At 37.1% G+C, this 12,500-nt stretch overlaps 1 protein-coding gene across 3 annotated transcripts in view; it reads right to left on the reverse strand.

Annotated features, from left to right (window-relative positions):
• LOC144978904 (uncharacterized) overlaps positions 1–7,619 on the reverse strand; it is a 12,836-nt gene extending 5,217 nt beyond the window's left edge. Inside the window, exons 1-4 of one of the 3 annotated variants that reach the window (XM_078925506.1) lie at positions 7,501–7,619; positions 6,873–7,204; positions 3,996–4,138; positions 125–736 (exon numbers count right to left, since the gene is read on the reverse strand). In XM_078925506.1, coding sequence (XP_078781632.1) covers positions 125–736; positions 3,996–4,138; positions 6,873–7,086 — 969 coding nt within the window. In that variant the 5' untranslated portion in view covers positions 7,087–7,204; positions 7,501–7,619. Of the gene's footprint in view, positions 1–124; positions 737–3,995; positions 4,139–6,872; positions 7,205–7,421 lie in introns of all 3 variants that reach the window. The other 2 variants (XM_078925508.1, XM_078925507.1) reach the window with 2 other exon arrangements.
• Positions 7,620–12,500: the final 4,881 nt, after the last annotated feature.

Raw genomic sequence — 12,500 nt, forward strand, 5'->3', positions numbered from 1 at the left:
TAATCGAATTCATCATTTACTACAACAAAGACACCAACCATCCCACGTTATTTTCCCTTATTATGTAAACATCCTATACTATTATTATTAGTACTATTGACCTCATTCATTTACTTTTACTTACCCTCATAGCTTCATGTCCGTCCTCCTCCTCCTCCTCCTTTTCACCTTTGCTGCTCTTCTTCGAACTTCTCCTGCTCCCGTCATCCTCTTTTCCCGCCAAACTGCGTCCGCTGCTTCTCTTGCTGCTTCTCTTCGAGCTACCCTTCTCCTCCTCCTCCTCCTCCTCCTCCTCCTCCTCCTCCTCTTCATCCTCCTCAACCCTCTCTTCATCCTTCGTACTACTCTTACTACTCCTCCTCGAGCCACCCTCCTCCTCCTCCTCATCCTCATCCGCCTCATCCACCTCCTCCTCCTCACCCCTCTCTTCCCACTTTATACTACTACTCTTGCTGCTCTTCTTCGAGCTACTCTTCTCCCCCTCCCCCTCCTCCTCCTCCTCACCCCTCTCTTCCCACTTTATACTACTACTCTTGCTGCTTTTCTTCGAGCTTTTCTTCTCCTCCTCCTCCCCCTCATCTTCAGCTTCGTCCAGCTTACTACTTTTGCTGCTCCTTATCGAACTCATTCCCTCCTCATCCTCCCCTTCCCTTTCTTCCTCTTCTTCTTCTTCGTCTTCCTCTATCGATCCTCTGACACTTGACTTATCTCCAATGCTCTTGTTCTCCCCGAGTTCCTGGAATGAAAACAGTTAACCCTCTACAGAAGTAATTCGATCTTTCAAAACTTTATTTACTAGGGGGGGGGGGGGGGGGGGGGTGGGGGGGTTAACTCACTCAACCCTAGAGATTTTTGCCACTTACAAAAAAAATTGGAAAAATGTATTAAGAATGAGCATTTACATAGATGGATAGTTTTATTCAACTACTGCATCATTAACATGTAAAATCTAAAAACATTAGCTTTAATAATACGCCTATAATAATTTGTCTCAGAAAAATTTAAACAATAGGCATGGGGCAAAAGTAACCCGGGTAAACTACGGATGTAGTCGGTGTTAGGGTTGAGTGAGTTAAGAAATAAAAGTAAAAGCACAAGAGTGCAGTTATACAGCGCAATATCCATGAAATTTTACCCAGCACCTCAATCTAGTACAGTGGATTCCTGATAAAACAAACACCACAATCAATGGAACACACTTAGATTTTTTTTTAAGTAGCAGTCCTTCAGAGCCACCAGTTTATCCCCGATTCTATAGCGTGAAAGGAACAATAGCAATTGCTTACTACTCTTTGGATAGAACGTTAGTCTATCGCAAAGTACTTCCGCCAGATCTAACAGACCCAGCTAGCCAATCACTGCTGGTTGGGTGGACCGTACCGGGTCAGAAATTAATCTCGGTCCCTTTTACTTGTAAAACGAGTGCTCTACACCAACGGACCTATCGGGACTCGCCACATTTAGATAGAGAGCGAGAACATTTATTGGGAACAACAAGAGAGGTTCTGTTGACTTTAAGCAGATGTTGACTTTAAACGTGTTGACTTTATGTAGATGTCACTGTATGAAGACAGCGGACGACGCGGAAAAGTGAACCTTAACTCTTAGATAAATAAATGATCGCATATTCAGGACTTTACATTTTTGGTTGTTTTGTTTGGGGGGGGGGGGGGTTGGTTTTTGTTGTTTTTTTTTTTTTTTTTTGGGGGGGGGGGGGGGTAGTTTTGTTTTGTTTTGTTTTGTTTTGTTTTTTTGTTTTGTTTTTTTTTTGTTTTTGTTTTTTTTTTGTTATTTTGTGGTTTGTTTATTGTTTTGTTGGGGTTTTTTGTTGGTTTTTTGTTGTTGTTATTTTGTGGTTTATTTGTTGTTTTTTTATTTTGTTGTTTTGGTTTTTTTTTTTGTTTGCTTGTTTTGCTTTACTTTTTGGGGTTTTTTTTTTTTTCTTTTGTTTTGTTTGTTGTTGTTTTTTGCTTTATTTTTGGGAGTTTTTTTGTTTCTTTTTTTTTTATTTTATTTTTTGTTTTGTTTTGTTTTGCTTTGTTTTCACTCTTAACAAAAAAAAAAAACGCTCTTTCACAACGGGATCATAAGACATCGTCCCCTATGCATTCCATGAACGAATTTATATATAGATAATCCATCAAACAAGATGTCTGATGTCAACAGGAATCACCCTTGTTGTCCAAAGTGAGCAATTGAGGTGGAGAGGGGTTGGTGGGGGGGGGGGGGGGGGAGTAATGTTGCCCGAGCAACAACAAAAATACGTAAGTGCCTGAAGCGTGGTTCGAACCCGGGATCTTACGGGTCACAGTAAAGTGCAATGCCTTTACCACTCGCAGCTCCACATGATATATTATTGTTGGATTTTGATATCGTATCCAGCATCCAGGCTACGTATCCAGCATCCAGGCTACGTATCCAGCATCCAGGCTACGTATCCAGCATCCAGGCTACGTATCCAGCATCCAGGCTACGTATCCAGCATCCAGGCTACGTATCCAGCATCCATTCTACGTATCCAGCATCCAGGCTACGTATCCAGCATCCAGGCTACGTATCCAGCATCCAGTCCAGGCTACCTTCGGCATCACGCCGGTTTGAAGTTGGTGGGTCATAAATGAATGTGCTCAAAGCCGATTGCTTAAGATATGAAACCAGCAGCAACAATTGACATGTAGGCGTGGTGACATAAAGTTATGCAAATTGTTTGGCGCTATTATTATATTTTGATTACAAAAAATAGTATTAATGTTGTCATAATAGCATTGTCATAATAATAATAATAATAATAATAATAATAATAATAATAATAATAATAATAATAATAATAATAATAATAATAATAATAATAATAATAATGACGTCAAAATGTCAACGGTTTCTATCAGTCGAAAACAGATTTGTTAGCTCCATTAGAATATAATTGAAATAGTTTCTCAAATGTCCAAAATAGCGTGCACAGAAAACCAACATTGTCCATACTCTTTCGACACTTTCAAAAACTGTAATCATTATAATTTCGATGCTAGATCGCCATATTATTGGGCGGGGGGGGGGGGGGATTGGTATTTTGGATTATATTGGTATAAACCAGAGAAACTGATGAAAGTGAATTGTTTTTCATTACTTTTTTTTTTACAAAGTAACTTAGTATTGAAGCATTTTTGTGGCGAATGTTACGAAAATGACAGTTTGGTACAGCCTTTGCTCCGAGCCTTCATCAACTCATAGTCATAGCCTGATCGTAGCCTTCATCAACTCATAGTCATCGCCTGATCGTAGCCTTCGTCAACTCATAGTCATAGCCTGACTGTAGCCTTCGTCAACTTAAAAGTTATAGCCTGACCATATCTATATAAACGAGAGTTTTTGCCAAGATGAGAGTCTTTAAAATCGATCGATATTTGAAGGACGAGTTTTCTGGCCAAATTTTTATATATGTTATTTTCTTTCCAGAGTACGGCAGTAGTGTCAGGTGAGAATAATATGTTAACGAAGGCCCAGGTTTGTAACAGCCAAAGCCTAACAGCGTGACTCGGACCGCAATCTGTCTATAGATGGATCGAAGATGACTTCACTGCGGCCTTTGTTATTGTTTTTTGCCATCCGCGTTTATGAGTAATTCTCACTGAACTGTATTAACTCACTCAATCCTGGAGTTTTTTGCTACTTTTCAAAATTGGAAAATATGTCTTTAAAATGAGCATGTGCATAGATAGTTTTATTCAACTACCATTAACATGTAAAAACTAAAAACATTAGCTTTGATACTACGCCTATAATTTGTCTCAGAAAAGTGTAATAAACAGGCATTGGGTAAAAGTTTAATAAAAGTAACCCGGGTAAACTACGGATATAATCGGTTTTAGGGTCGAGTGAGTTAACCAGACTATAAACGTTTAAGGTTACACATAGTTGTGTGTGTTGGACCGTTTTATACTTCCGGATGGCAATGTAGTGAACTTCTTAGCCAAGCGCATACTATCTATACTTACACTAGACGACTTTTTACTGCTTTTACTTCTAGTTCCAGTGCTTCTCTTCGATGATCGACTTTTCTTTCCTGGCCTGCTGCTCCCCTGGCTTCTCTGACTCATGGTAGAAATGGTCAACTCGACATCGCTTTCCTGTAGTACCACTGAATATGGAACAAAAGGAAGGTGTCAAAAAACTGGTCCAAACCTCATCGACATACGCTATCATCATATCAACAGATCAAACATAACATAACATTACATACAGGCAACAGTAGGAACAACAATAATAGGGGTGGAACAATCTGCCAGAAGAAATAATGAATATGAGAAGTTCCTGGCCGCTCAGAGCGCATATAGCATGGTGCAGGTTGAAGAAGAAGAAGAAGAAGAAGAAGAAGAAGAAGAAGAAGAAGAAGAAGAAGAAGAAGAAGAAGAAGAAGAAGAAGAAGAAGAAGAAGAAGAAGAAGAAGAAGAAGAAGAAGAAGAAGAAGAAGAAGAAGAAAAGAAGAAGAAGAAGAGAAGAAGGAAGAAGAAGAGAAGAAGAAGAAGAGAAGAAGAAGAAGAAGAAGAAGAAGAAGAAGAAGAAGAAGAAGAAGAAGAAGAGAGATGTTTTGTTTTTGTTTTTAAGGGTTTTACGGCGTTGCAAACATTTAGGTTATATCAGAGCAGTAAAAGGAAGAAAATGGGATAGTAAAAAGTTCTAGAATTACAATTAAAGCACCAAGAGAAGGAAGACAAAGGGGAACTGGGAACAAATAGGGATCAGATGCAGATTCCAAGAGCAAACCATCAATGAACTTAGTTTGAGATACCTATAAGTCTCATCCAGACACAAGCACAAATCCAACAAAGAGGAATACACTCAAATGCTTACATTATACATCAAAATAACAAACATATAATACATAACAGAGAGATGATTTACAAGGAAAAAAATATCATCTCCCAAAACAATAACTATGCATTTGACTGTTTCCTCCAGCCAAGGAATTCCAGCCAGGGTCAAGACAAACCAAGTAATCTCATTCCAAGACAAAGACAGAAAACAATTGGAAAACGGGTATGGTGGGATAGAAGACACAGCATGTACCTCCTGCCCATATGGGAGGTCAGGATCCCACCAGCAGAGAAGAAGAAGAAGAAGGAGAAGAAGAAGAAGAAGAAGAAGAGAAGAAGAAGAAGAAGAAGAAGAAGAAGAGAGAAGAAGAAGAAGAAGAAGAAGAAGAAGGAGGAGGAGGAGGAGGAGAAGAAGAAGAAGAAGAAGAAGAAGAAGAAGAAGAAGAAGAAGAAGAAGAAGAAGAAGAAGAAGAAGAAGAAGAAGAAGAAGAAGAAGAAGAAGACGAAGAAGAAGAAAACGTTTAAAATAAGTATTTTCTGCCCAATTCAAGGGATTCACAAATAGAAGATACAAATTGAATTGACGTCTCTCAGATATTTGATATTGTTTTTTGACAACCAATTTCGTGATTAGTTCTCACCAAATTAATATCAGTCAGACGTGTTAACGTTTAAGGTTACACATAGTTAATAGTTGTGTGTGTGTGTGTGTGTGTGTGTGTGTGTGTTGGTACGTTATATCCAGCTGGTGGATGTTGTGAGTATTTAACCTAAACGCATAGCATCAATAAATAGAAGAAACGACTTTGACGTCAGCTCTGTATTATTTTTAGATCGTCGTTTTAAAGATTAATTCTCACTAAATTAAAACCAATCAGACTAATGATGCTATACATTTTGTGAAAATACTTACAACATCCGCCAGCCGGATTTTACTTACAACACAGAGAACTGCATGTAACCTTAAACGTTTATAGTCTTGATTGATACAATTTAGTTAGAACTACTCATAAAAAGATGGCTGGCCAAAAACAATAACAAGAGCTGAGTGGCGTCAATTCCATTCCTTCTATATACGTTCAAGGGTATACACATTATAGTTTTGTGTGTGGCTCTTCATATCCGGATGGCGGATGTTGTGAGTATTTTACCAACCCACCACGGGAAGTCAAGGACCCCACCCAGTGTTCAGTCAGAGACTCAAAGTGCATACAAATAATATATTTATCAGGCGGTCATAGACATAGATTGCTGATGCTGTTCTAAAAATTGGCCAAATCGCCGAAAATTGTTATTTGAAATCCCAAATTTTGCCAAATATTGGGGAGGCCTTCCGAAAGCTCCAACATCCCCAGTTTTTTTTTTTTTTTTATATAATGTTCTATTATGGGGTTTCGGAAGGGGGGGGGGGGGTTATAATGTTCTAGTAGGGGGTTTTGGAGGGGGAAAGACTTTTCTTTTTTTAAAAAGTTGTCACCTTCCCAAACCCGTTACTAGAACATTTTTTTTAAAAGAATACTAGGAATGAAGGAGCGTTCGGAAGGCCTCCCATACTTTGCCACACAAAAGAAAACCCAGAAAATTTTGACACATTTTGCCGTAAAATTTGCCAAATTTTGCAAATTTAGTTAACTATTCGTATTCTTATTCAGATTCGGACAACTTTATTTATTTCCGGAGGCCAAAGTTGAATATTCCATGATCTAAAGATGGATACAAAAAGTCACTCACTCAAGTGCATATCAGAAAGAAAAATGATGTAAAAACATCGATTTTATATCAAAACAAGAGAATCGAAACCTGCAAAGAGAAGCATCAGAATTTCATGACACTGGCATCGGTGAAAATTGCCATTTGAAATCTCAAATCTTGGCAAATTTTACCACTGGAGTTTTTTTTTAAATATCGTGAAAAATAGAGATGTTCCATGAAAAATTGTAAAATTTGCGGTAAATTGAGGAAAAGTGTGAATTCTGCGGCCGCAAATTTGCCATTGCGGCCGAAAAGAATTAAAAATATAAAAAAATTTTTAAAAAATTGATGACAGAAATAACCTACCGGACTCTTGTTCCTCCTGCTCTTCTATTTGTATTTGCTCTGGCCCTGGTTCCGGCTCCAGATCTGGGTCCAGTCTCCTCAGGGTATTGGGTGAAGGGGAGATAAGTATTTCATTCCCACGATTTCTGGTTCCTTTCGTAGTCTTAGATTCCGAACTGAGCTGTTGTTCGTCCGAGTCTGAATCTTCGGTATTATTAGCAGGGTCCTCAAACATTTTTTATTTGGGGGGGGGGGGGGGGGTCAACTTCTTGGTGTGTGAAACGTTGTTATGATAATAACTAATAATATAACAATGATATAAAAAGCTGTGAGTGTGAGTTTATAATTTGATACTGGAATTAAGATGATTGATAAAGTATAATTCTGGGGAGGCCTTCCGAGAGCTCCTACATCCCCAGTATTCTTTTTTTATATATATAATGTTCTAGCAGGGGGTTTGGGAGAGGAGAGACTTTTTTTTTTTTTTTTAAGTTTCCCCTCTCCCGAACCCCCTACTACTAGAACATTGTAAAAAAAAAATAATAATAATTAAAAAAAAAAAAAGAATACTGGGGATGTAGGAGCTTTCGGAAGGCCTCTCTAATTCTGATCTGACTGCTCGTTGGTCGGTAACGATAAAGAAACCTACGTAGGTTGGTATTGGTAGTAAATAGATTAATTGGCGTGAAAGTAAATGGTAGTCTCAGTAGTTGGTTGGTGTGTTGCTATTTTTATTCCTATCTTGATGACGTTTACGATACGTTCAATAGGAAAATATTCCAAAATTATCGGTGCGGAAGCCATTTAAAAAAATGTTTTCAAAATACAAAAATTAAAATATTATGTTAAACTTCTGAACAAGTGTGTATGAAACGGTGAAAATATCAAATTAAGAACTTAAGGAGCGGGCATCGGTGTAAGGGAGCGTTCACATATTACGTCATCAGCTAGGGGGGGAGGGGGGGGGTCTACCAAATGTTGACATGTGTTGACATGGGGGAGGGGGGGGGGGGGGTCAGACCCAAGATGATGTCATCAAAACATAGGCAAATTAAGCCTATTTCAAAGTTTGTTCCTTTCAAAACAGCTAAAGATAAATTGCTATGATGAGTATTGCCCATCTCTCAAGAAACAAAATGGGAAAGGGGTATCACTTCTCAAAAGGCGAACTTGCCCTAAATGTTCATTGTATCACTCCTCGATCACAGCAATGAAAGACCATCACGAAAATGCGGCATACATGAAGAACAGCAAATGGGAAAATGATGACGATGAAGATGAAATTGATGATACTATTTATAGTACATTGCCAGAGGTCCAAGGCAGAAACATTTTTGAATCAATTAATTTTATGTTTGGAAATTGAAACAGAAATTCATTCCACTAAAAGACTAATATGCTATAAAATAATTTGCCTCCTATACTATTTTAAATTACACTTTCTGAATTTTTTTAAATAGCACCTGCACCAAGTAGCCTAATTTAAATAATGTTTGTTAGATTTTATCTTTGCAAATTTAAATTTTATGTCCCCATTGTATCGTAAAACATAAATTATCAACAGTTTCTGAAATTAATAAAATGTCTGAATGTGTTTTATCAAACGTTGATAATCAATGTTTATGGTTTGAAAAACGAATAATAAATATTGTGAAATTAAAGTTATCTTTTAGTTTTTATTAAATTAGATGACGTCATCATCTGTTGGGGGGGGGGGGTCAGGTCAATGATGACAAGTGATGACTTGGGGGAGGGGGGGGGGTCTAAAAAGGGCAAATTTTTGATGACGTAATATGTGAACGCTCCCTAAGATAAAGATCTGAACAAGTGTGTATGAAACGGTGAAAATATCAAATTAAGAACTTAAGGAGCAGGCATCGGTGTAAGATAAAGATCTGAACAAGTGTGTATGAAACGGTGAAAATATCAAATTAAGAACTTAAGGAGCGGGCATCGGTGTAAGATAAAGATCTGAACAAGTGTGTATGAAACGGTGAAAATATCAAATTAAGAACTTAAGGAGCAGGCATCGGTGTGTAAGATAAAGATCTGAACAAGTGTGTATGAAACGGTGAAAATATCAAATTAAGAACTTAAGGAGCAGGCATCGGTGTAAGATAAAGATCTGAACAAGTGTGTATGAAACGGTGAAAATATCAAATTAAGAACTTAAGGAGCAGGCATCGGTGTAAGATAAAGATCTGAACAAGTGTGTATGAAACGGTGAAAATATCAAATTAAGAACTTAAGGAGCAGGCATCGGTGTAAGATAAAGATCTGAACAAGCGTGTATAAAAATGGTGTCAGTCACAGCAAGAGAAGGGAAAATACAATTAAAAAATACATCCCCAAAAATCAGTCGACCTAGACTGGGGATCGAATCTCGGACCTTCTGATTAACGGTCAGACGTGCTATTGTTTGTTTTTTTATGTTTTTAATGGTTTTACGGCGCTTGCAACACATTTAGGTTATATCAGCGCCAGTAAAAAGGAAGAAAATGGGATAGTAAAAAGTTCTAGAATTACAATTAAAGCACCCAAGAAAAAGTAAGACAAAGGGGAATTGAGAACAAATAGGGATCAGATGTAGATTCCAAGAGCATACCACCAATGTACTTAGTTTGAAATCACCTACAAGTCTCATCCAGACACACGCACAAAATCCAACAAAGAGGAACACACTCAAATGCTTACATTATACAATCAAAATAAAAATAATAATACATAACAGAGAGATGATTTACAAGGGGGAAAAAATATCATCTCCCAAAATAATAACTATGCATTTGACTGTTTCCCTCCCAGCTAGGATTCCTGTCAGTGCCAGGACAAAACCAAGTAATCTCATTCCGAGACAAAGACAGAAAGCATGTTGGATAACAGATATAAGGGGATAGAAGACACAGTATGTACCTCCCTGCCCACTATGGGAGGTCAGGATCCCCACCCAATCTGACGTGCTACCATTACACGGTGAAACAGTGCCCGGTGACGCTTATGTCTATGAAGGTCTGGCATCCGAAACCACTTATGGGCCTAGTTTTAACATTGTTGTAAAGGACAATATTTTGCGTCGTTTTGTTTTGTTTTTTGTTTTGTTTTTTTTTTTTTTTTGTTTTTTTTTTTTTTTGTTTGTTTTTTGTTTCTTTTAGATTTCCATGACAACAATGAGGCCATAAGGATTAGATAGGTAGATAACCACGCCTCTCGGACAATCGTCATAATGTAAACAATGGCAGTGATTGGTAGACACAGCAAACTACACATTTTTTACTATCGATGGTTTGTGCTTAAGTAAAATACTCACTGTTCTACCGCTTGATCAATAGAACCAACACAGAAAATTATGTGTAAACCGAAGCGTTTATAATCTGATCAAGAAAATCATGTGATAACTAGTCACCCATTTGGCGGTATAAAAAAACAAAAACAATAACAATGATCAGAGAGGGGTCGATTTCATTCACGTTACTGTTTATAAACCACCAACTATGTTTGTCCGAGCACGTGTGAGGGTGTGCACACATTTCGTGTTTTGATTGGTCAAAAATCTACTGGTTAATTGGGTTATCAGACCTCCAAATAAGTGCACGTTACATGAAAAGAAAAAAAAAAAACATCGTTAAAAATCCGTCTTCCTCGACTGAGGACCGTTTCATACACGCTTGTTCAGATTTTTATCTTACACTTACACTTACATCGGTGCCTGCTCCCTAATGTCTTGATTTAAAATACGTTACGTGTATGAAGTAGAAAGAATAATATGAAAAAATATAACCAAACTTTAATCAAACATACTGGTAGTTGAAGGCAGTTGATTGTTAACGTGTTTCGACTTTCTCCTCTATCAAAACAAAAGATTGTAAATATTAGAAAACTGGAACAAATCATTGGTCTTTAAAATAATAAATAAATAAAGAAGACATAACGAGGGACGGTAGCGAGAGCGAAATCCATTGAACTTACTTGATTGCCTTTCGTTTCGGTACGGACAACACGCAGTTAAAGAAAATGAGAGAATCAAGGGATGCTACTCAATCGTGAGTACACGTTTTCTGTCATTATTGAGTTACCTCCCTTGCATCGTAAACGAAGAGAATATTAATTGCACTGAAATAGGGTCGTATTGCTGTCTATATTTATCCCGAGTAAATGGCATTTTATGAACCCCTGCATCCAAAACCTTTAATTAGAAGAAGGTAAAAAAGAGAGAAGAAGGAAACGACAAATTAAAAAAGAACATTATTTTGAAGTTTCATATAAGACGGCGAATATAAATAAATAAATAAAATGATAATTTAGATATAGTCCAAAAGAAAAAAAATATTATATATATATAATAATAATAATAATAATAATAATAATAATAATAATAATAATAATAATAATAATAATAATAATAATAATCTTTATTGTCCAAATTAAAGGCAATTCATGTGAGGTAAACAATGCTCAGTTTGGTTCATGGTATGAACATCAACACATTTACAATACAGACACAGCCATACACGAACATACACGCTTGCACATTGTTTCTACACGTGTATACAAAAGAAATGAGCGTACATACAAACACATATACATACATACATACATACATACATACATACATACATACATACATACATACATACATACATACATGCAGACATACATACAAACCAGCATATCATCGTATATGCATGCCTACATTCATACATACATACATACATACATACATACATACATACATACATACATACATACATACATACATACATACATACATACATACATACATATATACAGACACACACACAGACAGATAGAAGATACGATATATTTGCTGGGACAGCAGATAACCATATTATAAATATAGTGTCCTATATTAAGAAGAAGATGGCAATGATTGTGATGATGATGATGATGATGATGATGATGATGATGATGATGATGATGATGATGATGATGATGATGATGATGATGATGATGATGACTACGATAATGATGATGATGATGATGATGATGATGATGATGATGATGATGATGATGATGATGATGATGATGATGATAACGACGGCGGCAATGTCGATGATGATGATTCACGACACTGCTTCTCGTTATTTTCATTGGTTGTCTCATTTTTCCACAGAAGATTTGTTAATATAATACCTCGGGTAAAGCCATGAGTCTCGCTGTGCTCGCAAAGTTGAGTTGTTTTTGTTTTGTCTTGTGTTTTGGAAGGGCTGCTCATGACTTTCTCTCTCTCTCTCTCTCTCTCTCTCTCTCTCTCTCTCTCTCTCTCTCTCTCTCTCTCTCTCTCTCTCTCTCTCTCTCTCTCTCTCTCTCTCTCTCTCTCTCTTTTACCGAACTCATGAGAAAAATGAGTAAAAAATAAGCTAGTCGATAACAGCCGACAATAAAATGAAGTAATAGCATATCCACAAACACCAAGCTTAAAATATACAACACTAAATGTTAAAGAAAGCACCCCTGCTCTATGGGTCAGAGACTTGGCGAACAACCTTGACCACATCATCCAAGATACAAACTTTTGTAAATCGCTGTCTTTGAAAATCAAGTTAAAATGGTTTGACAAAGTGACAAACACTGACCTTTGGACAAGAACAATCCAAGAGCAAATGGATGTCCATGTCAGACGTAGAAAGT

This window comes from Berghia stephanieae, chromosome 8 (assembly GCF_034508935.2).
Source record: "Berghia stephanieae isolate SIO BIC M18660-M18661 chromosome 8, UCSD_Bste_1.3, whole genome shotgun sequence".
Taxonomy (NCBI): domain Eukaryota; kingdom Metazoa; phylum Mollusca; class Gastropoda; order Nudibranchia; family Aeolidiidae; genus Berghia; species Berghia stephanieae.